The sequence below is a fragment of the Balaenoptera physalus genome (genome assembly GCF_965194825.1).
Source record: "Balaenoptera physalus genome assembly, chromosome: 2".
Lineage (NCBI taxonomy): Eukaryota > Metazoa > Chordata > Mammalia > Artiodactyla > Balaenopteridae > Balaenoptera > Balaenoptera physalus.
In genome coordinates this window covers 80,880,529-80,908,367 of record NC_138883.1, presented here as the reverse complement: position 1 = coordinate 80,908,367, position 27,839 = coordinate 80,880,529, and the positions used below count along the sequence as shown (strand labels likewise).

At 38.7% G+C, this 27,839-nt stretch overlaps 1 protein-coding gene across 7 annotated transcripts in view; it reads right to left on the bottom strand.

The window, feature by feature from the left end:
- Positions 1-16,685: 16,685 nt before the first annotated feature.
- CDIN1 (CDAN1 interacting nuclease 1) overlaps positions 16,686-27,839 on the bottom strand; it is a 212,744-nt gene continuing 201,590 nt past the window's right edge. For 2 of the 7 annotated variants that reach the window (XM_082452508.1, XM_082452510.1), the window contains exon 11: positions 21,790-22,975. In XM_082452508.1, coding sequence (XP_082308634.1) covers positions 22,840-22,975 — 136 coding nt within the window. In that variant the 3' untranslated portion in view covers positions 21,790-22,839. Of the gene's footprint in view, positions 20,802-21,789; positions 22,976-27,839 lie in introns of those variants that run through there. The other 5 variants (XR_014261221.1, XR_014261218.1, XR_014261219.1 and 2 more) reach the window with 5 other exon arrangements.

The following is a 27,839-nucleotide window of genomic DNA, read 5'->3' as shown; positions in this document are numbered from 1 at the left end:
CGCACTATAGAAGCTGAAGGGGACAGAGCCTCCCTTTTCCTGCTCCAGTGCTGTCAAGTGTTGGGCATGTGTGACTGTTGGGCCAGATGTCCAGTCCTGCAACTCTTGGAGGAGTTGTGTAAACAATATGATGCACGAGTGAAAGACTCACACAGACACCATCCATCTCAGCAGCATGTGCCAACCAACATGTTCCTGTACCTGAGCCCTCTGGACTTATATTTTTAGCCTTGTCCCTAGCCTCAGTACCCGTGAATGTGACCTTATTTGGAAGTTGAGTCTTTGTAGACATAAGCAAGTTGAGATAAAGACATACCGAATTAGAGCGGACCCTAGTCCAATTACTGGCATTGTTATAAGAAGAGAAGAGACACACAGACACACAGAAAGAAGGCTGTGTAACAGGGGAGGCAGGAATTGGAGTGATCCATCCACAATCCAAAGAATGCCATGGATTGCCGGGAACCACCAGAAGCTGGAAGAGGCAAGGAAGGATTCTTCCCTAGAGCCTTCAGAGGGAGCATGGTCCTGCCAACACCTTGAGTTTGGACTTCTAGCTTTCAGAACTGTGAGATAATATATTTCTGTGGTTTTAAGCCACCGAGTTTGTGGTATTTTGTTATAGCAGTCCTTGGAAACTAATACATTGTCAAAAATTCTCTTATGGTTAAGTCAACCAGTATTGGTTTCAACTAGGCATTCTAACTAATATGCCAAGTAATAATCTACATACTTTTGTGTGATTCGTGTATGTTATAAATTATTAAAAAAAAAATTCTAAAAGGAGTATGTTTAGATAAAAAAGTTAATTTTCCTATCTGAAGTATCACAGGTACCAAGGCTAAAAGAAAAAAAGGAATTAAAAGCTCAGATATTCAGAGACACACTACACGGCCACTAAAATCCTGAAAGTTTCCAAAACAAAATATTTTGTTGCTCATAGCAACAAATTAGTGAATAGCCAATTAGGGATTGCCTTTAAAATATATCAAAATAGGCTTTCCTTTACATAAGAGAAAGTCCTTATGTTATGATTGCTTCCTAAGATATATTACATTATGATAAACGATCATGTGCATTGTTTTGACAATCAGAGATTTTATGAATGAGAAACTGATTTGCCTGCAGTGATGAACTGAATTGTGAAAAAAGCATTAGCCATGATGATACTATTTAAATTTTGTTTAAGAATTATGTTACAGTTTTGCTTTCTTTTTAATCAGGGGCAAAAAAAGCAGCCGAAAGGCATTTATTTTGCAGTTAACAAGTATCTGACAGGTCTCATTAGAAGAACTCACTCTCAAATCCAAAGGTATAGGCTGGTTTGTTTCTGCTGTAGCATGTTTACATGACCTCTCAGCTATAGTACAGAGATATCCTACTCCTGTTTTTAACCATGTGCATGGGAGAATGTCACCAAGTTTCGCTATTTGTTCCCAGGTTCTGAGAGTGAAAGTGATGATTCTCAATAGTTTAAAGGCGGATGTGTAGCAATCGGGACCCTGGGCCTAAGGATCTGTGTGTCAGGCATGAAATGCTTCCTTGATTCATAGGAAATAAAACTCAATGTGAATCAAAAATTATGACCACTTTCCTTCATTCATACCTGACCAAACAAAACAAAACAAAACAAAAACCCAACAGCTCTAATAACCTGTTGAGGAATAAAGAGTTCAAGGTGAAGAAATATTACTAATGGGCATGGTAAGATTCACACATAACTTCCAGGGAGCTCTGTTGGGGCTTGAAAGTGCAATGATGCCATATAGTTAGGGTGTCCCATGGGGAGGCTGGCTGGCTGCTTGCCAAATAGCCTCCCAGTCTGGCACTTCCCTTGATGAACTGAAAGTAGAGCCCTCAGATTTGCAGGCTCTGAAATTTGATGATCTGTTCCTTGTGAAGAGACTTCATGAACCCAGCTCACATGAGCCTATGTAAACCAGAATGCCGATTTACTTAATTAAAATATAAAATATAATCGTGAGAAGACCAGACAGGTTGGTTTTCTCACAAGCAAAGAGAAATCTAAATGAGAATCCAAATTGTAATGAGAAAGACACTAATATATATGGAATCAGGACATGGGAGATTAGCTATGTGAGTCAAATTTGAAAGGACTTGCTAACTTGAGGCATCCACCTCCACAAACAGAGACCCGATGGGCTGATAGCCTGGGAACCTGGTCTTCTAGCCCATGGCAGCGCTGGCCACCCATTGCCAGCTCCTCTACTTCTGACTCCCCATTCTCCAACTTCCAGTCTGACCACTCTCCTTCTGAAAGGCTGCTTCCTTCTTTAGATGTTTCAATGCCATTGGTAAAGCAGCTGCTTTTGACATCCGGTCACCACCCTGATCTTTAGAAGAATCTTCTAGTCATCTAGTAACACATTATTTACCTAGAAATTGATTTTATATCATGTAATATTTAAAAGAGCCCAACTTAATACATTCTGGTTGGGAGGAAATCTTCCATTTGCCCTATGTACCCTCCACAGGCATTGGGATCCTGAAAATGTCTCTGCTTCTTCTCATTGCACACGAGGGGACTAGACTGTGAACATAACTAGGAGTTACTTGAGAACTGAGGGTAAGTCTCACTGATGTGCACCTGGCCCATGGTGAATGTTTGTTGAGTGAATGAGTGTGAGGGATGAGTGCTGTCATTGACCTGTTTTGAATTTGACTTGCCGTGAAGTAGCAGAGTGTGTTGGTCCATAGAGGTTTTCCTGCCCATCACTTTCCAATAACCAGAGATTTTTAAAATTAAATCAAAACTTGACTAATGAGTAACCTTTCAAGCTCCTATTGTGCCAGATGTATGCAGTTCACAGTGAAGAAGGGCACTGACCCTTTGAATCTGCTATCTCATTTGAATAATTTAGACTATTTTCTTTTTTTTTCTAGGCAATTTAGGCAAAAAAGGAGGACCCTACTCCTCCAAAGGATGGTCAATAATTGCACCTATGAGTCAATGACACATTTTATCCTGCCATTTTCCTTTATTGAACGATCTTACTGGTCTCTTTAAGATGTGAGTCCATTAATCGCCACATTTGTTGGGTGCCTTTTATGTGCAGGGCATTGCAATAATTATAGTGGGTGATACAAATAATTATCGTATGTTCTCTACCTTGGGACATCTTCCATATGAGTTGGAAAGCTAACGTCTATATAATAAAGTTAGTTCTCATTACAAGGCAGTACTGATAAATATAAAAGAGATGGAAGAGACCTCAAAGACCATAAGCATTTATACATAACAACTCTCCAGTGGGGAGCCTGGAGCATTTTTCAGGAGCTTCATAAAAACTTTGTTTTCTTCTCGCTTTAACTTTCTCTTGTTCACAAAAAGAAAAATCATTTAATTATCTTATGTTTAAAGCTATGCTACTTTCTTGGATGATATAATATATTGCAAACTTTTGAGCCAAGTATAATGGCCAACTTCTCTAATTGCACTCTCTGCTTAGGGCTTTTATATACTAATGACCCCCAGATTCATCTCTCCAGCACTGCCTTCCCTTTCACCTTCAGACATAACGTTCAACTGTCAACTTTACACCTGCACTTAGTTGTATTCTACTAGGCATCTCAAACCTAATATATCCAAATCAGAATTCTAAATTTCTACTCCATCCCATTCTTCACCATAATCTCAAGCCCCAAGCTTCCTCAGCTCTGTGAATGGTACTGCCGCTAGATCAAGTCAAAAACCTAGAAGTCATTCTTGAGTTCGTTTTCCTCCTCACCTTTCTTCCTCCTTGCTCGTCCAATCTATCCATAAATCCTCTGGGTTCTAGCTCCAATTATACCCCTTATCTATCCACTTCTACCACTCTAGTTCAAGCTACCATCATTTCTTTTTTATTTTCCTTAAATCTCTTAATTTTTTTTTTTAACAAAACAGAAATAGACCCACAGACATGGGCCATTGTTTTATTTTATTTTTTTAACAGTTAAAGAAGTTTATTATAGGACTTCTCAGAGCCTTTATCTTGGTGGTGTTCATCATGGATCTCCCAGAGAAACGATAATTCTGTAACCTCTTAATTTTTTTATTGTGGTAAATATACTTAAAAGTCACCATTTCAACCACTTTTAAGTGTAAAGTTTAGTGGCATTAAGTACATTCACACTGCTGTGAAACCATCACCATCATCCATCTCCAGAAATATTTCATCTTCCTACACTGAACTTCTGTACCCATTCAATAATAACTTTCCATTTCCCCTTTCTACAGCCCCTGGTAACCACCATTCTACTTTCTGTTTCTATGAATTTGACTATTCTAGGTACCTCACATAAGCGGAATCATACAACACCTTTTGTGTCTGGCTTATTTCACTTAGCATAATGTCCTCAAGATTCATCCAGGTGAGAATTTCCCTCCTTTATAAGGCTGAATAAGAATCCATTGTATGTATATATCACATTCTGCTTATCCATTCATCCATCGATGGACACTTGTGTTGCTTCTGCCTTTTGAATATTGCGAATAATGCCGCTTCTTGCCTGATCTTTGTTTCCTCTCTTTTCCCCCTAAAATCTATTTGCCTCATACAGCCAGAGTAATCTTTTAAAAATGTAAATCAGATCATGTCACTTCTTTGTTTAATATCTTCCGATGGCTTCCAATTGCACTCAGTGAAATCTGAACACCTCACCACACAGTCTTTTCTCTGTCCATGTACTTCGCTCTCCTTCCCTGCTCACTGTATCTGGCCACAGGCCTATTTGTCATTTTCAAACAGAACAGGCTTCCCTGTCTTAGGGCTTCACCCATGCTGTCCCTTTGCATGGAATGCTCAGCCCCTTCTCATCCAGGTCTTTGCTGAATCAACTTCTTTGGGCATATAATCTAAAATGCCCCCTCTCCCAACCATGTTGCTCTTTGTTACATCTCCCTATTCTCTTTTCTCCATAGCACTTATCACTATTGAAAATTAACATGTTCATTTATTGGTTTATTTATTTATTTTCTGTTTCCCCATTATAGTATGTGCCACTACTGACCTGCAGATAGGATAATGCCCAGTGTGACTGGCTGAACTGAAAAGTGGCGAATTCAACAATTTGAGTTAGTTAGCTGCTTCTTTCTACTCTTCTCTGGTGTGGTATGTTAATTTTCCAAATGCAGAACCTAGACATTTGTAAAAGGGCACATCATACTTCAATTATTGAATGCTTTCTGTGATTACTGTGCCTAGTCTATTTGTTACTGCTAGATTGAGACCAAACATTTGAAAATTAAGTATGCCCCTTAGAAGTACTTAAGCGTAACAGATCAATATATTTGGAGAGACACGTCAAAATCAGTGTGTAATTTGTATTCAATGACTGTGGACACTCATAGGTGGTACCTGTAGATCCTTGCTGTTACTGATCACATACTGCTGTCAGGGAAAAGAATTGTGCGCACACTCTTAAACTGTGTACATGTATTTACATATTGTTTATCTGTTTTGTAAAATATTGAATAATATTGGTAAAATTAGTAAACAATATTAAATATTAGTACAATTAAGTTTTTCTTTGTTGCAATTGGAAAATAGAGGTTCTGATATACTTTTCCTACATAGCCTCTGGGATGAATGCCTCTCGCTCTTGAATCCACTGGCCTAATCATGAGCCATGACTTGTGTCAATAGCAAAGCTCTCTTCACTGTCACCGATCAATCTTCCATTGATGTACTTTGTGGGGAATAGACCAGTTTTGCTGCTGGTGTCTCTCCTTGAAAAGCAGGGAGAACGCTCTACAGTCTCTGGTATGTTCTACTACTTTTTTTGTCGAGTGAAGTATTAATATTACAGACTTAATTTTCTTCATACTCTCCTGCTGGATATAATAGCCTTTGCTTTTTTTCTCTTTGTCTTAAATCAAAGGAGCCTTGGTTTTCTTTTCTTTTTTTAAATTGATATATGGTTGATTTACAATATTATGTAAGTTTCAGAGCTTTGGTTTTCCAGTATGACACTAGGCAAGGTTTTTATACAGTCTATCAGTGATTCAGATATACTTCCACTGGATAATGTTCAGCTCATACTTTGCCTTACTCATAAGTTATGTAGAGAAATTTGGCTTTCAGAACAAGAATGTTTTATATTGAAGAGACTAGTTGAAAGAGACATATGTATTTTGCCCATTGTTTATAAATTTATTCTAATAAATATGATTAGCTTTGTTAAAGAAATAGAGGAGTATAAAGGGCATCTTATTCTTATTGAATTGTCCTGTAAGTTGCTAAGGTTTGGTGAAAGTCAAGGTGTTTTGGGATGTTTGGGATAGCAATTGTCATTTGCTCAATGAATTGATTTTCCAGTTATGTTCTTTTTAAAATTAAAAGAAAAAAATTATATTCTTCACCTCATAGCATTTGAATTATCACTCTGTGTGCAGATTGTCTGAATAGTTTTCTCCAAATTGAAAACTTCCTTTTTCCATAAGTTTTTGGAAGTGGGTCTTGCCATTTCAAGTAGAGGAAGAGAAGAAAAAGCAAAGCTGCCTTCATGGGAGGCCAGGTCTATTCTTGGCTTTGTCCCTTGTTAGTGTGTGACCTCCAGCAGGTCACTTCACGCCTCTAGTGTGGATGTTATCTTATCAATAATAGACACACTAATTCCTGTTCCTTTACGCATTTTCAGGAAGTGCCTTCGCTCTGTAGGAAGATGCATGGAAATGACTGTAGAAGTGAAGAGGTTTTGCCATAAAAGTTGCTCACCTGTGAAGAACCACTATTCAAAGTAATTTCACCCTTTAAAGGCTCACTTTCTTTGTTTTATCTACTGTTATTTTTATCCCTACTTTCAAATGAACTTTATTTTCTAATAGTTTTAGATTTATAGAAAAATTGTGAAGATAGTACAGAGTTTCCATGTATTCCATGTCCAGTTTCCTCTTTTATCAGCATTTAAGATTAGTATTTTATCCATATTTTTAATCACTAAAATAAATACTATTCTATATCCTCGATCCAAAAAATAAATGGGGGATGTCCTGCTTCCTTTTCTGTGATCTCAGCTTCCCTTCCCCACCACAATGGGAAACAGTATATTTGCTGTAAGTAACAGTGTATTTGCTTATGGCATTCTTGGCTCCAAATGCAGAAAAGCCTGACTCAACTGGCTTAAAGAGTAAAGAAAATTTATTACCGAGATAACAGGAGATGTGGCAGTTCCAATTCAGGGACTCAGTGACGTCCTCAGTCAGGCTTTTCCCATGTTTCTGCCTCCTCATCCTCAGGGAGCTAGCTTGTCTGTAGTCTAGCACTGCTCCTGGTTGCCAGATGGCCACAGCAGTTCATGCATCCCATCCAGATACAACTACAACCAGCAGAAGAGGGACTGTTTCTTTTGTGATTCTTGATCAGCAAAGAAGGCCTTTTCCAGAAGCCCTTCAGCAGACTTTCTCTCAACTGTTCTTGGTCCAATTGCATCATATGTCTACGCCTATACCAGTCACTGGTAAGAGAAGGGAGGTGCTGTGAGTGGCTTAGAGCAATCATGATGTGCCTCTTAGGGTTGGGGCTGGGGTTCTCTTCCTCTGAGGAAGTATACAGCCTAGGGGACAGTGGACATAAGCAAAAGTAATGATGGGGTTGGTGGTGTGGTGACTGTCTGCTGGGTAGGCAATTAACAAAGGCAACTACCACAGATATTACTACATTTGCATAATAATGGTGAGTGGAAGAAATTTAAATAATAAAATAACAAACACAATATTTGCTTATTACAAACCAGGTGTTATTCTAAGATAGAAATGGGATTCTGTACCTAAATAATATCATCAAGGCCTTTTCTAACATGCTTTGAAGTAATGAAGATTTGGGGACATAATATGGTTATTAAGGGGCCTTTAAAATTTGCAAAGCTGCCTATTTTACAGATACTGAGACAATATATGCCAAATAAATATTTGTTGAGTTGTGTTGAATGAATATTTTGTCCAAGGCAGTGAAGCAAGATATAGTTTTCCTTTTTGCTTGAATATGATTTACTCTTCTAAATTTTGACTTTAAACAACATATACATATTTCAAGCAGAGTTAATATAGATAAGTTAATATATTATTATTTTATAGATAGTAAATTGAATCAGGGAAAAGTTTAACATAAACTGTCAAAACATTACCAACATTTGAAGAACAAACTCATTTGAAATTATTATCCATTTAAAAAAATTTACATTTATATGCTTTTGTTGTTTATTGAGGTATAATTTACAGAGTTTTTTGGTGCAGAGTTCTATGATTTTTGACAAATGTATACAGTGTGCAACCACTAGGATTAAGACAGAGATAGTCAATTTCCTCCCCTCCACTTTAATCCCTGGCAATCACTTCTTTGATTTCTGTCCCTATAGTTTTGACTTTTCTAGAATATTATAAAAATATATACAGTATATAGTCCTTTAAGTCTGGCTTCTTTACTCAGCATTACTCTTGAAATTTTTTAATGTGTGGTGAGTATCTTTTGTTGGTTCCTATTTATTGCTGATTAGTATTCCATTGTATGGATGTACCACAGTTTGTTTACCTGTTCATAAGTTGGTGGACATTTGGCTTGTTGCCGGCTTTTGGCAATTATAAATAACATTACTGTAACTGTTCCTGGAGAGGTTTTTTTAATGAAAACGTTTTTCTTCATTTCCCTTGGGTAAATTGCTGGGTTATATGGAATGTATTTAATGTTAAAAGAAATTGCCAAGTTTTTAAACCAAGAGGCTATACCATTTTGCATTTCCACCAGCAAGCAATGTGTGAGAGTTTCAGTTGCTCCACATCTTCTCTCAACATTTGGTAATGTCAATTTTTTAATTTGAGCTATTTCAGTAGGTGTGTAGTGGTGTATCATTGTGATTTTAATTTGTATTTTCCTAATGATTAATGATGCTGAACATCTTTTCATGTGCTCACATGGCATATTCCTTCATTGGTGAAATGACTGTTCAAATATTTTCCTGATTTTTTTTAATTGAGTTGTTTGTTTTTTTATTATTGAGTTTTCAGAGTTTTAAAAATATTCTGGATACAAGTTCTTATTAGATAGGATTCACAAATATTTTATCCCAGTCTGTGTTTTATGCTCATTATGTTCATTTTCTTAACCATGTCTTTAGGAGATGAATCAATTTTTAAGATTCAAATTTGTATGTTCTAGGTCTGGGAGAAAGAAAACCAATTTGTTTATGCCTACTTGAAGATTGCTTACATGCAGGGTTAGCTAAAATGCCTTTCCAAAACCCAAAAGGCCATGATAATTTTTATAATAGATTTTTCTCTGATATCCTAAAAAAATGTGAAGCAGCAATAACATTAAGGTTAAAATTATGAACTATGTTAGTTACAACATTCATAATTTTTTATCCTATAGGTTTGCCGCATGATTACTACATGAAACAGAAAATTAAGCTATAGAACAATGTTCATGAACTTTTCCTTATGGCTCATTATAACACTGTTATAAGGTCAGAAGAACCAAAAAAAAAGAAAAAAATTACCAAGAGGGATTGCCAATGAGCCACTGGGATAACGTTAATTAAATAGAATATTAAGTCAATACTCTTTTTTTTCTTTTTTTTTTTTTTTTACAATATTTGGAAATTTTACTCTACTTATTGAGATAGGCTAGGATGATACTGTGGTAACAACCCCCAAATCTTAGTAGCTAAACACATAAAAGTTTACTTCTGGCCCCTATTGGGGGGTGGTGGTGGTGCTGGTGTGTAGGTTGCTCTATTTAATCTCTCAGAGCTCACGAGGGTAGAGACTCAAATTTGGTTGGGTGGTACAGTAGGGGGAGAGAGAGAATGGAGAATCCTGCAGGCTTTTCGCTGCCTCACTGACAGAGGTCTTATCCACTCACACTTCATTAGCCAGAATTGGCCCTGTGTAATCACGAAGGGGCTGGAAAGTGTACTCTCCTGTACATTCAAGAGGTCAAGGAGAATATTGGTGAGTGCTAGCAATGTTTATCATATTTCCAAAAATAACATAAAAGATAAATTATAACCACCTTATTTAAATTAGACGTTTTGAGACAGCCTTATTACTTACTTGCTGGAAAACCTTGAACTAGTTACTTAACCTCTGAGAGCCTCAACGACCTCATCTAGAAAAGGGGTAATAATGATAGCTAACATTTATTGAGTGTATACTAGGAGCCAAGATCTGTTATAAGTACTTGACATATATATAATGCTTTAATTTTTTACAACTCATATGCAGGAGGAACATTACCACCATTGTTACAGATGAGGCAATCGGGGTACCAGGAGCCTAAGGAATTTGCTGATTCAGAAGGTTCATGAGACTTGGTTCTGATTGGAGCCCAGGCATCTGGTGCCAGTGCTGCTAGGCTTCATGACTAGGCTATACCTCCTCTTTTGTAGGTAATCATACCTGTTTGAATTAGATGTGTATTAATTAGATCAATTAGATGTGTATTGCACAGTAGGTGCAATCCTTGTCATTATAAACATTTTAGATGTGCTGGCAAAGACAGAAAGAGAAATTTGGCTAAGGTATTCAACTGAATAATCCAGTGAAAATGCTATTGTTTTATGGGGGTGTGGAATGGAGAGGGAGATGGGAAGGGTTATCCCCAAATGATTGTATATCTGGCTAAGTTTCTACCCACAGTTCTCTAAGGGGGTCCTTTGCTCTCTATAACGTTTTTCATTTTGATTTCAGTATTGACAATGATGTCTCTGGAGATTTCAGTTCTGGCATAGACACCTGACATATTTTCAGAGTTCTACAAAATAATGAATTTGATGGGGGTGCTGCAGAATAAATTGCTGGGTTCATCTCCTCTCTGAGGGCAAGTAGCTTCCATCCTAGCCCTCTTAGAGTTTCATATTGCTTAGGGATCAGTGTTTCTGTGTATGTCTTGAGCAACCAGTAACTTTGTTAGATATTTCATTCAAATCCTCCCACTGTGCATATAAGAAATCACCAAGAATCCTGTTCTAGGAATTCAAAAGATCCCTCTGTCAGTTAGGAATGCTTTTGGGTGCAAGTAACAGAACACCTAAGGGGTGATTGTTGAAACAAGAGGAGTTTGGCAGTGCTGACCCAGACTCAATGGCTCCATAACTTCTGTCTCTGGTGGTTTCTTAGCCTTTTCCTCACAGTCACAAGATGGCTACTGAAGCTCCAACCACCCCACCCTTATACCAAAAGGAAAGTGATGGCAGAAAATGGGCTTTCCTTTTATCAGGGAAGAATAGTTTTCTCTGAAACCTCACAGTACATGTTTCCTCACTGCTCACTGGTTACAATGGTGTTGCATGCTCATCATTGGACCAGTTCACCATGTGTTGGGGTAAAGCATCTTCCTCCAGTTCTTGATAAAAATTGTATTTTGCTAGAAAGGATAAAGGAGTGCATGTGTGTATGTGTCTGTGGGTAGGCAATAAATTTTGTTTGCTACACAGCCCTTCTCTCTCCTGTAGGCACCCAGGAACAGATCACTCCCTATATGGATTTTCATTCTGAGAGCCTATTGGCTGCTTTGGAATTGATCCCAGAACCATACTAGGTGGTAACATTGGACTCCCCACCCAAGATGGGGAGGGTCAATCAGACTGTCTTTGGCGAGCCTCCAGCACATGGGGAGTTATGGTTCCTATAGATACCCTTCTTCATCATATCTCCAGCTATACCAACCAATGCTTATGTGCTAGTTAGAATGAATGAAGTGACTATTTTGGTGATTCTGTGTTAATTTGACTTCAAAGAGTTGCAAACATAGATCAATTTTAGGCAATAACCAGATCAAGCCATTTCAGGACAGTTTGTATCAGTCTTCATGTTTTTAACAAGATATGATGCCAGGTTGAGTCCGATGCAAATTCATTTGAAATTTTCAAGTTCAGTTAATGAAGGCGTCTAGATTATCTTTAGACCACACAGCCTGCTGCGCTAAAATGGGCCCATTGCAAAGTTATTCTCAAGGGCTGTTACTTCTGTTCCGCCGAACTTTTACTGTTTGTGAGTAAAAAGGGATGATAGTATTTTTGCTCTTCAAGTCTCCCTTGCATAACTTATGCGACGCATCAGCAAGAGTAGGGGCCACTGAGGGCACCATGAAATTTTACAGTGCACCCATCAGTTTCCTTTCAGTTGCTCTTACTCCACAGTTGAGGTTGGAGGTGTGGAAGGGGCATCACCAGGGGAGCCCCCTGACATGCATGGCTTGGTATCTACTCTGTCGGCGTTTCATGAGATGCTACTAACCAACTATGAAAAGACATTCTCTGGGTGTTGATCACAGGTTAGTCTGGGCGAATGACACTACAATTTAATTTTCATGATTGGTATGCATTTAAACATTTTAATATTTATTTTTTAAAATTGTATTTCAGTTTTCAGAAAACATAAGACTATGGAGAAAGAGATCATCCTCTTCAGGATAAGCATTTTTTCCAAGTTTCCTTTATTGTTGTTAAGTAAATAAATAACTTCTACAAGACTCATAGCCCAACTGGTTAACTCCTCTGTCCGCGGGCACAGGAGCACTTCTTCACCTGGCAGGGATGCTGTGAAGCGTGGTTAATTGTTTGCAAAACGATCCCAAGCTCCCCGATGAAAGCAGCCACACTTCCCATGCCCGTTGTTACTGTTACAGTGTTCTCTGCTGCCAAGGAGAATTGGATCTAGAATCTGCTGGATTTTTTAAAAAATAAATTTATTTATTTATTTATTTATTTATTTATTTATTTATTTATTTATTTATTTATTTATTTAGGCTGCGTTGGGTCTTCGTTGCTGCGCGCGGGCTTTCTCTGGTTGCGGCGAGCGGGGGCTACTCTTCGTTGCAGAGCGCGGGCTTCTCATTGCGGGGGTTTCTCTTGCTGCGGAGCGCGGGCATTGAAGAAGACTGCCTTGTGTTCAGAGAGGGGCACATCGTTGCTCGTTCAGCTGTTGGAAAATTGTTCAGCTTGCCTGTGATCTGATTAGGTTTCCCTTTAGGGGTGGTGCGCTAGCCAAAGTCGGGTCTTTTACCAAGCTGCCTCCAATAGGGTCACGAACATCAATCAGAGGAAGAATCCAGGAACAAACCAGTCATTTCCCCAAATTCCTTTTTGCTTCGCTTTTTTTGTTTTTTCAGAGATCAAATTCAAACAGCATTTTATGCTTTCTTTCACTGAACTAACAGTAGCCTGGAGAAGGTATTTCAATCCCTTTATAGAAACTTCTTCTATGAAGTGCACTTTCCGGGGCTCATCTGGAGCACACTGCTGGTCTGGGCCTTCAACTGGACCTGGAAGTGCTGGCTCGTCCCTGTGTTGTGCTGTCTCCAAAGTCGTATTTATGGCAAAGGCTACGGTAACTATCCAAAGAAACATGGGCCTTTGTTATACCATAGAAACTAACACAACATTTGTAAAGCAATCATACTCCAATAAAGATGTTAAGGAAAAAAAAGAAAAAGAAAAAAAAAAACCCAAAATAATGTGGACTCTGCCTCTGAGCTCCTCTGGAGCAGAGGAATGTTAAGTGAGACATCCGTCTGCAAAAACAGTAGACTAAATATGCCCACTGCCTGTCCCTGAACTTTAGGAAAAATGGTTTATGCTAAATGAGTTTTAGAAAAGCAATAAAAGCCAAGCTATCCACCTCATACTGATTTCTATATTAACAGAGAAAACACACATTTTTAATGGTGCATATCATTTATTAGATGGATCACTCTATGGTAGTAATATTATCAATAACTATATCATGTATAATACAACTGTATGGTACCAGTTTTGTTAGAGCTCTGACGTACGATGTATTAGGTACTAATCTTATTTAATCCTCACAATAGTCCTATGTGATAGGTATTTTGATGTTACAATTGAAGAAATTGAAGATTTTACAGCTCAGTTATTTGTAAGTGGAGAAGCAGGGGTTCCAACCTGTTGTCAAAGCGTGTGTAAGTCACAAGGTTCTACTGGGTACAGTTCTAGAACATGATATACTAATCATTATTGGTAATGATCAGAAAAATTCATGATTTACTATTCGTTTAAATATTATTGTTATAGGAACAGAAGATGATAAACATAACATCTGTGAATTTTTTTTTAACAGAAGAAAAATAAAATGAAAATGTAAATCAGCTGGGGGAAAAAATGTCTTAAAACTGTTTCCAAAATCATTCTTAGTGGCAAATCCTTAGGCTAAATGGCAATGTATAGAAACTGAATGCTGGGAATTCCCTAGTGATCCAGTGGTTAGGACTCCACGCTTTCACTGCTGAGGGGCCCAGGTTCGATCCCTGGTCAGGGAACGAAGATCCCGCAAGCTGCGTGGCATGGCCAAAAAAAGAAAAAGAAAAAGAAAAAGAAACTGAATGCCACCAAATGATAAGGATTTTAGGTTACTAAAGTGCAAATAAAATGGGAATTATTTCTGTCAAAGCAAGAGCTGATTTCTACTACAGAGATTAGGGAATCAGGGACAGGGCAAAAACAGTACGGTTCAGAATGTTTATTTAAAAATATACCATGATCCTTTACTTTGTAAATACTAAACGTAACTTAGGTATTGGAAGTTCCTTCCAGAATAAATTATTAACCCCATGGTGGAAAGGACAGTGGGCAGGTGGCTAGGAGGGACAGATTCTAGTCCTGCCTCCAATTAGCTAGCTCTGTGACCTTGGACAAGTCACTTGACCTCTCCAGACTTCAGTTTTTTCACCTGTACAGTGAGGTCTCTGGTCCCTTCCAATTCTAAAATTCTCAGAGTCTATGAGTCAAACTTATCTCATCTTTGCTAATGGCTCAATTTAACTTTCCACACACCTCTTAGGGAATTGTCAAGGAACCAACTGAAAATGCAATTCAATTCTCACATGAGTTTCTTTGCTCACTCCACGCCCCCAAGCTGCTGCTGCTGTTTTTAACCCCTTTGTCATTGGGAAACACTTTCAAGGATAGTGGGGAAGCAAGTAAGATGAAAATAATTTACCAAAAGACCGAGTTTTACATTAACATGCAATGCACTTATGTCCACTTTGCCATCTCTTTCGTTGTTCTGCTTTTCGATTACCCTCTGTTAGTCTGGATTGCTTTTTTTTTTTTTCATTTACCACAAAATCCTTTTTAAAAAATTGTAACTTGGAAAACCAAGATGGATTCTTCTATTCAAATTAGCAAGGAACAAAATATTTTTAGATTTTTACCTACTAATTTTCCATGTGCAACGATTGTCATTATTTTAGCTGACAGAATTAATGAGCTGATTCAATTAAAAGGATTTTGGAAAATTATTTATGGCTTAATGGTAAGTATATTAACAAAACCTCCATTACCATGTACAGCATACCTATCTCTTGCATCCTTGAAAATATTTTAACATTTCTTTTTGGGAGCATATTTTAAAACAAACATAATAAGTATACAATAACTACTTTATAAAAATGCCCTGCACTAAGTAGGAAATTGATACCCAAATGATATAAAGATCATGAAAGAGAAGAAAGGCACAGTCTGCAGCTGACCTTGAAACCTCAAGCCTGTTTTTACCGGGAAAACAAACAAACAAGAAAACTAAAAAACTAAGGAGTATGTGAGACCATCTAATAGGAGACAATCCTCAAATCTCAAGATCCTCACGCAGAGCCCAAAATATAGAGACCCAATGTTTTTCATCAATAATGTCATGTAACTTGTAGGCGTTTACTTTACTGAGAGCAATAATTATCTGTGGCCTTCTAAAGTGTTTATCTTGAGTTTTTAAATCATATTTCTATTGAAATATTTTGCTTATATGAATTACTAAACAGATCTCAGCCATGGACAGATGTTATTTCACTTGATGTTATAGAACCAGTGAAAAATGTTACTGCTTATTTTATTACTCAGGCCCATGAACAAGATTATGAGTTCTGTTCCAAACGCTTAGAATGTATTTATACTTGCACTAAACACGAATGACCTAGGGTGGGAATTGAAACTATGTGGCATCTATGTGATCACTACCCACTCCAAAGATTAGTGCCCATAATTGATCACAACCCTATTTCCCTGCTGAGCTGAACTCAGCCTCAGAATCCTTCTCTACAGCAGTGGATGCAGCTACCACAAGCAAATAGAAAACTATTTGCTGCCTGAAGTCTAGAAGTAAAATATCTTATTAAAAGACCCATAGGTTTTGCCTCTTTCCTTATTACACTGTAATTGCCCTCCCTGAAATTTTCAAATCTTTTGTTTTCATTTTGACAAGTAATGATTTATTTTTCAAAAAAATGACCATTTGTGACTTCCTGGTGGCACAGTGGATAAGAATCTGCCTGCCAATGGAGGGGACATGGGTTCGAGCCCTGATCTGGGAAGATCCCACATGCCGCGGAGCAACTAAGCCCGTGCGCCACAACTACTGAGCCTGTGCTCTAGAGCCCGCCAGCTGCAACTACTGAGCCCATGTGCCACAACTACTGAAGCCCGCGTGCCTAGAGCCCGTGCTCCGCAACATGAGAAGCCACCGCAATGAGAAGCCTGCTCACCACAACGAAGAGTAGCCCCCGCTCGCCACAACTAGAGAGAGCCTGCATGCAGGAACGAAGACCCAATGCAGCCAAAAATAAATAAAATTAAATCTTAAAAAAAAAGAAGACCATTTATTGCACATTTTTGAATTTCCCACAGCACCTCAAACACTTCTAAACACACACTGGGGACTCTATAAATACTTGTGCCTTGAAGAGTCTAAATGCTAGAAATACAAGATGGAAACATCCCACAGAACCAAAGAGGACCCAATCGCAGTGACGTCTGTCCTGGGCTTCAGTTCTCTCCAGACACTCACAGAAGGAATCACACACCAAAACGGCCCCAACAAATTAAGTCCCGGAGAGCAAAGGAGAAACATGGAAATTCCAGTTCCTTTTGTGTTATAAGTTTTCAAAATATGAGGAAATATGCCAAATGCCTTTGATAATATACCCTGAATTAATGACTAACAGGGAAATGCCCCCTGAGCAGTTCATGGACAGTGTCTCTCCCAAGTCAGATCCTGTTGGCAAAAGACCAAAGAACCCTTGTCTCCTGAGCCAGCAGACACTTCTACGGCCAGGAAGCACTGTGACATCAACTCAGCATTATAAAAGTGAGCAATTAAAAGCACCATTTGCAGTTAATCTAATAATTCCACTGAATATCCCCAAACCTGTGTACAAAACATATTTGATTTGGGGCCCTGACTTGATTTTAGGGTAAACTGTTTCTTAAATAGAAATATAAAGATAAAGATAAGCCTTAAGCCTTTTTTTTTTTTTAAAGAGAAACAAAGGTAAGATTTTAAAATGTTTGAGTTAATTTAGCAATATACTGGATGAACAATAAGGTACTTAAGGCTCAATTTAAGGCAAATGCAATGAAAGAACATGAATTCCCCTTAAGACTAAGTATCAAATAGTCTGGTTGATGAAACTGCTGTATTTCAGGTTTTGAGGGTTTCTAAAGTAATTAATTCTCTAATTAACACCAAAATATATGATGCTTTTCTCCGATTCCAATACATATACCCAGTTTTCAGCTGAAGAAAATGAGAAAGTTAAAATTAAAAGGGCCCAATTATTTCTTTAATGCAAGCAAGTGAGAACATATTTAATATAAATTTAACAGTCATTCATTTGTGTGTTCAACATTTATTGAACACCTGCTCCGTGCCAGGAACTCTGTTAGCTACTAGGGGTTAGAGCAGTGAACAAGATATAGTTCCTATTCTATGGAGCTTACAATCGAGTCAGAAATCTTGCCATTAAACAACTACAGAAAGAAATATGTCAACAATTGAGATAAATGTGGCACAATCAAATAAAAGGTGCTTGTTTACAACTTTCGGTTTACTTACAAAACTATGGTTTCTTACAGAGGTCGTTTGGATTATGTAAATTTTGATTTGCCCTATAAAAGAAATTTCAATTAAAATTAAAAGATAGAGTCTACTATAGATAAACTCAATTGTAATTTCGGATTGTATCTGTGTTGAATATAAAAATGACAAAGGCATTTTTTTTTTTTAAAGAAAAAAGTGCTAGCTATTCTAGAAATACTTTTAACGGAGGCTGTTTCCAGGGGAATTCATGACTGTTTTAGGTTAACGGTTGGTAGCTTCATGTTCAGGCCTCAATTAAACTCTGAACTTCCATTGTTATCATTTAATTGACTTGGTTATATCTCATGTCAGCATTTCCAAATGACCTTCCTTTTAAAAAATAAAAATTACCTGACATAGAAGCATTGTTGCAGCAATCCCACACTGTCTTTATGTATGGCTGGGCCTAGAATCTGCTTAGCTTATCTACCACTAGGGTACCTCCCATCATCTTTGCTTGTAACATGAGACAGCTCCAGGTACATGCATGTTGAGGGAAAAGAGATGAAAAATGAAATCTATCTATTACCATGACTATTATTAAGATGACAACTAAATCCACTGATATCCACTTTATTCTAAGACAGGGAGTTAGTCTTAAATACCTTGCATATCACGATTAAATACTGTCAAGTTATGCTTATTTTAAAGCAGGATTATTATGTGCATCTTTTCCTTACATTACAAGTGTCTCCGAAGGTTTAGTTGTGCTAGTTAACCAGATGGAAACTTAAATCCTCTTTACTTGTACATGAGACAACAATAAGAACAAGTTGGGTTTCTTTAACTAATGAGTGGGATTTTATATAAAGTAGGTATGACGCCAAGATGGAACTCTGCTAGACTGACTGAAGCAAATTAAGGCATCAAATGAGCGTTTCCCCTCCCCCTGCATTGTGGAAAAGTTTTAAAAGTCTTTTTGAAGTACTTTGATCAAGCTTTGAAATCATTTTAGTGGATGACTATTGTATGAAAACTGTAATTTATAGTCCTTGACCTAAGCAGCTCTTTGTCTCACAGCCACATTCAAAACAATAGCAGGAAAGTGAAAAACACAAGGGGAACCCAAGCTGTTCTGGTTATTATTTAATTCATAATTCCATTTTCCTTAATCTTTCGAATCCAGGCATGTTCTTAATAAAACATCTTCAGACTGTTTTTACTATATATAGGAAGGTTACTTTGGGGTAATACAATTAGATGGTCCGAACTTTTGTCACTGTGACCCTTCCTTAACCTGAGAGTGACTTACCAGGCAGGTCCAGAGAGGCACCTCTCTCTATAAGTGGTGACAGTGCGGGCAAACTCCTATTGTTTGCCTTTTATTTCCTCTCTGGTTAAGCTGGCTTTGTTCCTTGACCCTAATTGAGAATGTGCCAATTGGGAGATTTTCTCCTCCTGTCCTATTCACAAAATAGTTATACTTTTGAGGCAACTTGCAGATCACATGGAAAATGGCAAGCTGCCCCCAACATGAACGAGCTAGGAGTGATTCTCTAACTAAATCACAGAGACATTTTACTATTTAAATTCGTAATTTTAATCAGCTGAACACCACCGTTCAGCCTGAAAGTATCTGTAAACCTCACATGTACTTTTGGCTCCTTTTGCCATAACAGTTACTGACACACTAAACCTCAGACCATATTTGACCCTGTAATATCTTGGTTACAAGTTTTATCATCTTCAGGTGCCAAAGATGCTTAGGTGTGCTTTTCCCCAGAGAGCTTAGGTCAATTGTTCTCCCCCAACTTGGACTCCGAAAATATATGGGTCACGACTCCGACGAGCTGCATTTTGGTCCTGGGATCATTTTCTAGAGAGAAAAAGAGCCAAGGGGGGAGTGAGAGAGAGCAGAACGTGTGTCCACATGGAAGGAAACTGCAAAGGCAGGAGAAGGCGAGGACGGCCGGGAAGAGGCAGGAAGTGAGGGGAGTGCAGCACATGGAAGATTTAATTCAACTGAAACTCCAGGTCCTAGGGCGGAACAGGTTAAAAAGAGCAGACATCTCCGCTATCTTGGTTCCAGAGTGGAAAGGAAACACTGGGTGTAGCTCCCCAGGGAGGGGGGAGTGAATTAACTGTTCACTTAGGGGCTGTGCATTAATTAGTGAGGTCCCCCCCGCCCAGGGCCCATTTAGTGGATGACCTCATCCAGGGCTCTAAGCTATCCCCTGGAGGCTTCAATGAGTGAATGCACCCCCACAAAGATGGACAATTTATCATCTTTTTCCAGGGTGGAATCAAGCCTTGCCAATAATGAGCAGGTAGACACACCGATGCTTAAAAGAAAGTGATTCCCCCTGGAGATCCAGCTTTCTACTCTGCACCCCTGAGCCTCCCTTTTATATATGATTTTAGGAGTGTTTAGAAGAGTTGACATACACCTCGCCTGAAGCAAAAGAAAAAAAAAGAATTCTCACTGTTTTTTGTTTGTTTTTTGGGTGGAAATGGGGTGGGAAGGGGTCTATGAAGTCACCTGAAATATCATCGCTGGATCAGCTTTGTTCTCAGCTCATGCCTCTGCACGCTTCGAACAAATAGGGTCTCTTGTTTGTTTGTGAGAGCAGACACTTGGCAAGTCTATATATGCAGAGAGAACATCATTTAGTTTTACGTTTGTACACACACTCCTGCTTTCTGACTTGGCCTAATTCATTAACACAGTTTGCAGAAAGCTCCATAACACAAGATTTGACTTTAATGTTAATGTTCTAATGATGAGAGCAAAAAAAAAAAAAAAAAAAAGTTGTCACCCCATGTATACCCTCTAGGGCTGATGTTTATACCATCTAAATTTAAAAAACAAATAAGTAAACAAACAACACATACAGATAGACCACAGATAAGTATTCCTTACATAAAAGAGGAACAAGGAGGATTTCCGCTTCCAGTCTGGGATGGTTAGTCCCCTCACCTCACCCCACTCCTCCAACTGAAAAGTAGTAGATGTTATAATCACATTAGTTTTTATGTTGAATAAAGCTTAGTTTTAAATAACTTGTAACTTTATCATAGTATGTACAGTCTACTGCTGGTTTCTTCCCCACTCTTCAGGGCCAGATTTTAAAACCTCATTCATAAAGAGGAGGTGGTGCCTTTGCCAGAGAACACCGGTACCTTCTCCTAACACATTATGTCAGGGCACCAGGTAGAAGAGCAAATTCTGAAATGCAAGCACCTCTTTCATTGTTTAAATTTATTTGTGCACCTTCATCATAAATTTGTTTAATATAAAACAAATCCTTGATGAGGGTTTAACAGGGTTTTCAACATCTGTGCAGATAAATGTAATTTATTTCTAAAGAAGAAAAAGCAGTTTAGAGCATGCCATGAGAACTGCTTTTAACAACATTGTCTAAAATGTGTGTGTGTGTGTGTGTGTGTGTGTGTGTGTGTGTGTGTGTATCAAGACAACTGCAGTGGTTCCAAATCATTCTATTTTACTCATGAAACCTGCATGGTGAATTTTATACTGGAACAGAAGTTTGCCTGATACCGCCTTACTGTTTCATCTTCTTCCTCTTTCTTTTTTGTTTAATGCAACCTGCAACAGAGCTAAAATCCATGCCTGAACCCGACATGTTTGTGTCCTTCAAAAGGAAAGGCAGTAGGCAGATTTCTGCAAATCTTCTTAGGTACAAAATGAACAAAGTACAAATGGTATATTTAGTCTTTTGAAAGAACCAAGCAATGTATATAACTTGAAGGTGTTTGTAAAAGTTACATTTTTACTAATATTTCCAAACTCATTCAACATTATAAAGAATATTATGTTTTGTCAACATGAGGGCAAATATTTTACTAAGTACATTTTTGGGTATGGATTAATTTTTTACCTTCCTAAAAGATAGGTTTATAATGAATTTACTGATGTTTTCCTTTAGATTGAAATTTGGTTTGCAGTAGAAAAAGTGAATAAATGAAAGTGAACAAATACAAAACTTCTTTTATTTTGCTTACTTGAAAATTGCTCTAGGTTTACTTTTGGTACACTTAATTCATTCAAAGCCGAACAATCCTAATGCCTAAATTATTTTGAGTGTTATATAATTATGCGGTATAAAATGCAGATACAAAGCAGGGTCCAGAATGTGCTTTTGAAAAATTTTACTCATAAAAATACTGACTACCATACATACTGACAACTAGTTACGTTTAAAAATAAACTCTTGTCAAGGCTGGCACCCAGCTTCAGTCGTCTGCCCTCAGCCCCCAATCCAAAGAAGGAGTGTGGTTTCCAGACACAACGTAACTAATGCTTTTAAATGAGATAAATGGAAAATGTTTGGTGTTCAAATAAGTATTATAGAAAGAGGAAATTCTCATCAAGTATATTTTTTTCAGCTTGGCTTACTGCCATAGAAGTCAGGAAACCATAAAAACTGGACAAAACAAACGCAGGCTCCCAGCAAGGTCTGCCCTTGCAGGTGAGAGCGAAAATCTAGTTGCAGCCTTCATGATTTCGGCTTTGCTGGGACTGTGCTAGGTTATTCCATGACAGTAACGCCACCCCGGGTATCTGTGAGTGTACATGAAGAGAAAGGGGGAGGGAGAGAGAATGAATGGAGGCTTACCAAAAAAAAAAAAAAAAAAAAGGGCGATTCAGTAACTGGGAGGAGAATTGAAAAATCACACCTTTCAGTCTCCACATTTTTTCTTTTGTTCAGTATATAAGGAGAAACCATCCGGAAGGAAGAAAGATTATGACTATCTATAAACTAACTGTTTGACAGAGACAGAAATGCTGATAATGAGTGGGCTGTGTCTGTAGTTCTTGGCTGTTCACATGAGCAAAAGGGATGAAGGAAAACAGAAACTCTTGATATGTTTGTCTAAAGAGGTAGTGGTGTGACCACGGGCAGCGAGAGTTCAGCTGAAGTTCAGGGCAGATGCTGCCAGGAGTTTACACCGCAGGAAAGTGAAATTGCTTCCGGATTCACCTTTTCCTCCCAGCTTCTCTTCCAGGACCATCAGGGTGAAGCAGTGCTATGGCATAAGGTGACGATGTCGGTGGGGAAACAGGCGTGGAGCAGGATACCCCTTCCCCGATTACAGTCCAGCTCCTGGATAAATCCGTACCAGTAGATGACTAAGCCCGGCCCAAACCTGCAAAAACATGAGAAAGTGACACGCACACAGAGTATAGCAACATAGTTCCAGAACACGGTGATCTTGGATAAGACGATGAAATGACTTTATCGTACGGAGTTTTTGTTTCGGTTGCTACGATGATGACTGAAAGTAGCTGAACTTACACCAAAGAGCTTATTTCATGCACGTGTCACCGCCTTGGACGGATTTGTTACCTTTCTTTCAAGGAACCTGAACGATTTCACTACGCTAATTACCTCTCAGTCAGGTGTTGTGACGACTTAGCTGATGAAGGACAAAAGCAGAGTCGAAACAGCATTGATTTGGGGAGCACCAGGCTTGGGATTTTAGCCTCTTGACACTTAGAGGCACTCTTTTAAAAGTTAAACTTACCTATTTTCAACTAAGGGGAAAAAAAAGGTTTGGAAAAATAATTTTAAAAAATGGAACAGCTCAAGGTCTTCTTCTGGCTATAAGGCTCTATTCACGTACCCATAGGGCCAGAAGTTCCTTCTGTCATTCATTCTTTCTAGTCTTAAAAACAAAAAACAAACCCATATGACAACTGGGATCCTGGAAAGAGTTCTCTCGGCCCCTTCACTCTCTGCATTACAGCCTCTCTAAGCGTGAACATGGCGTGAAATTTGGTCGTAGGTTCTCATCACGAAAGTAGGGAATAATGCCACGTAGAGTTCTGAAAAAGTCTAGACAGATGCAGGCTTGAAACCTCAATGCTTCTAAATTGTGCCTCCGAATTATCTCCAATTTGGTTAGCAGCACACTCAGGAAGTAGCCAGCAGGAAGTTGAGACCTCTAGGCTGGGTTCATAACGATGTAATCACTATCAATCACCGTGCGCACAGAGATGTTTTGCACATCAGTTTCACGTTTTTCCTACCGAGAGTACTTAATTAAAGGGCAGCTCTACTTTTGGTGTCGTGTTGCAGGAATTTTACAGTGAAAGCATAAATTATGAACGTTGGGTTAGTAAAAGGATGTCTAAAAACAGAACTGCTTTCTGTATTCTGACATTACAGCAGGCTGAACCGCGCTAGGCCAAAAATGTTTTTCCTTCCATGATTTATTATATGCTGAAGTGTACTTGCCAAACCTAACAGTACAGGATGGGCTGCAAGATACTGTATGCACAGGAACAAGTTCAATTGGATGTCATGGAATAGTTCATTTGGGGATTCACATCAGTAGGGCGGCCAAGCTGTACGCGAGATTAATTAAAACTTTTGCATTCCCTCCATGCAGGGATAGAATCATGAGATGTTGACTCATCAACTGAACTTGTTCTAGGGGACACAGGAGCTGTGTAGGATGAGACGCCTTGGAGCACCAGGCGCTGTGACATTTACCTGAATTCAGGGCTAACTGCAAATGCTTTCGTTTCTCAGTATCTCTGGGGAGAGTTTCCTTTGTGGTCAGAAGAATCAGGCACCTAGGGCATGAGGTATTTGGGGCCCCAGTGCTTAAACGCACACCAGGTGAAGCTCACACCTGGACGAGGTCTTGCTTCCATTTTAACCAAGGGTTTCTTAGTAACTTTTAATCACAAACAATTGTCTGCAATGGACACCATTTGGTATCTTGATTTTACAAAGAGCTCTATGACTAGTATCAAATGATCTCAGGTTTGTCAAAACAAGAAGACCTGTGATTCTGAGGATCATGTCTGAGAAGCCTCAGACCTTCCCATCAGTGAAGCAGCCCTCAGTCACAGCCTCAAGAAATCTACTGTTAACCTCAACACATTCCCCTGTTTTATTACACAGCCACTCTGGAGGCCGTGATGTTCTTTAGAAAGGCGCTCATATTTCTATGAAGGGAGGAAAAAAAAAAAAAAAAAAAAGGTGATCTAACCAGTCATGGAAAAGAACAAAAGAATATATAGAGGTCGTAAACAGCAAGCCCAGTGTTTTAAAGATTTAATAAAACAGAAACACATATCACCAGCACTGAGAGAGCAAGGGCAGCCTGCGCTTTCCCTGAATCGTAAGCCAAAGGACACGAAGCAAGAAGGCTCTTTACGAAAATGGCATTTTCTAGGCATGAAAGTCAGGCTGGCGAACATCTCAATGACCAAGAAAGTGGACTTGTTTCACCTGTGAGGCAACATATGAAATCAGCAACTGGAAAAGGTTTTGCAAGATTGTGAAGCTAAACATTTCATGTAGTGGTTCACTTAGGAGGACTCTCTGCACGTAGCAACACAGATTTATGAACTGTTTTTAGTATATATGAGAAATGACTCCTAATAAGGCTCTACCCTCTATCTAAGTCATTGTTCCCTAGCTTTGGGGTGAAATTATATTTACTTGGGCAATACCAGCTCTCTCGTATGACCCAAAAGCTCTGATTGACAATATGTGCTTAATTAATTAAAAACGAGGAAATACGACTCCCTTTGTAAATAGAGATTGGTAGACGGAGGCTTTCAAACTATGTAGTCTTTGAATGACAAAAATAATGAGGACTTTAGAGGATTACAAGTTTGGAAATTTAACGGGAGAACAAGACCTGGCCTTGTTCCCAATACCTTGAGTGCATTTCTGACGTTTCTCCAACAGCTGAGGATCCAGAGATTATCAGACGCTGGCAAATTAACCTTTCAGCAACTTGGCTGTTTATGAAGAGGCTGACCGCATTAGGCAACATTACATGATCCATTCCTCCATTATCGGAACCGGCAGTAGGGAACATGTAGGCTGATAATTCGAAAAATCAAGCAACCCATCTCTAGTATTTCCTTCTGAAAAGCTGTAAAACAGGGAGTAAACAAGACCTAGGAAATTTTTATATTGGTCAAGTACATGCTGATGGGCCTAGAGACTTCACCTTTTTGATGCCTACTTCCATTTATTGTGGCACTACTGGACAAGAATGAGATCACTGGGAAGGCAAACATAACCTTTGTGACCAATAAAAATCAAAGAGTCTATTCACAGAATTTAAAAGAAAACAGAGTCCTTGGAACTGAGCAAATGTGCAAAGCAGAGGGTTGGTCTGCTACTGGGATTGCAGCCCTCCCTACCAGGCTGGAGACACTCAGTAATGGGATGTATATGGATATCTGAATTGACTGTGTAAACACATTTCAAGGTTGACTATAATTTGAAGGTTACTATACTCATGGTCAAGTAATAAGATCAAAGACTCCAAATGGATTTTAAAAACTCCTGTGGAGCAGAGCCTGGAATGTAAGTGACTCTTGAACAAGTAATTCTGCTTGCAAATAAAATACCACCAAATTAGCAACAATAACAAATACCTCTTGAAAAAATGGGAGGTGAAAGTCAAGAGCCATGACAGACCTTGAGGGTATGAAAGATAAAGCTCCTCATAAATAATGACAACCTTATAAATGAGTTTGAAATGTGTTTCTCTGGTTTCCTTCCATTTTAGAGTATTTAGAGAAATTAAGCAGGAGACTGTGGAATGAAAGCTGGGCACCCTTTTGTGGTTTTTGTGCACAGTTGTCTCCCAGAGATTACACGTTTCATCCTTTGTCTCTTTGCTACGTTGTGACCCTTTTGAGGGCAATGACCATGTTTTATTTACATTGTGCCCGCTAGGGCTAGCACAGTACCTGGAACATGACAGATACCCTCAAGAACAAGATGGAGAACACAGAGTTAATAATAGGATCAGACAGCTTTGTTGCACTGGTTACTGAATCAGTGGCAGCCTAGAGATGGGCAAGATGGAAGGACTCGGCTATTGCCATGGTTTGGCATTTTTATTAGTGAGCAGGGTGAGCACCGTAATGGCATACTAACAGATTATAGTGCTAGTAATAATAACAGTTACAACAATGTTAATTATTAACACTTTCATTGCACTTACTACGTGACAGACACTGTTCTAGGCACTTTACACGTATCGATCCATTTAATTCTCAGGTCAGCTCCACGAGGGAGGGAGATACAATTACTGTCCCTATTTTACAAATGAAGAAACTGAGGCACAGAGAAATTAAGTATCTTGCCAAAGGTCTTAGCTAAAAAGTGGAGGAACCTGTTTTGGAACCCAGGACTGGCTGGAGGGTCTGTGACTGTCTTGCTATGATGTAGTGATCAGTCTACTAAATATGGTAAAATGGTATTAGACTTTAACCAGAAAAAGAGGGGAAATGCCCTATGAACTGGTTAGACCACACTTAGAGTGTTGTGGAGGGTTCTGGTGTCATATTTTAAGGAGAATATCTCTAGTCTGGAAATGACCCAGAGGAGAACTCTAGGATGTTTGAGGAAGCATTAGATTAACAAAGTATATGTGACCTGGAAATGAGAACTTCGGGTGGTGATACGCTCATTCACCACCTATGGATGTTTACAGTGCTCACGGGAGAAGGAATTAGATTCCTATTGTAGCTCTTGAGCATAGACCTAGGGCAATGTTTAAAAGTAACCAAGAATCAGATTTTGATTTAACATGAATAACAATCATTGAGTGAGTTTGGAAGTGGATCTTTCCTCAGTCAAGCCTTCGGATGAGACCACAGACCCTGAGCCAATAACTAAAATGCTGCATGTGAGAGAAGGTGAAGAAGAGGACCCAACAAGCTATACCCGTATTCCTGACCCACAGAAAAAGTGAGATAACAAATGTGTGCTATTTTAAGTCATGTAGTTTTGGGCATTTTTTAAATATAGCAATAGATAACTAATAGATACACCTGCACTACAGACTTGAGCAGTCAAATACCATTCTTCACATATGCAGTATGGAGAGCCCTGTTGGCTACAGATTGGCTTTTGTCAGTTACACTTGCACCTAGACTTTATAGCAGAAGGGATTACCGAATGAGATTATCAATAAGTAGCAACTCTTCATCAAGGGGAAATCTCAGATACGAAGCAAGTCTGTGTTT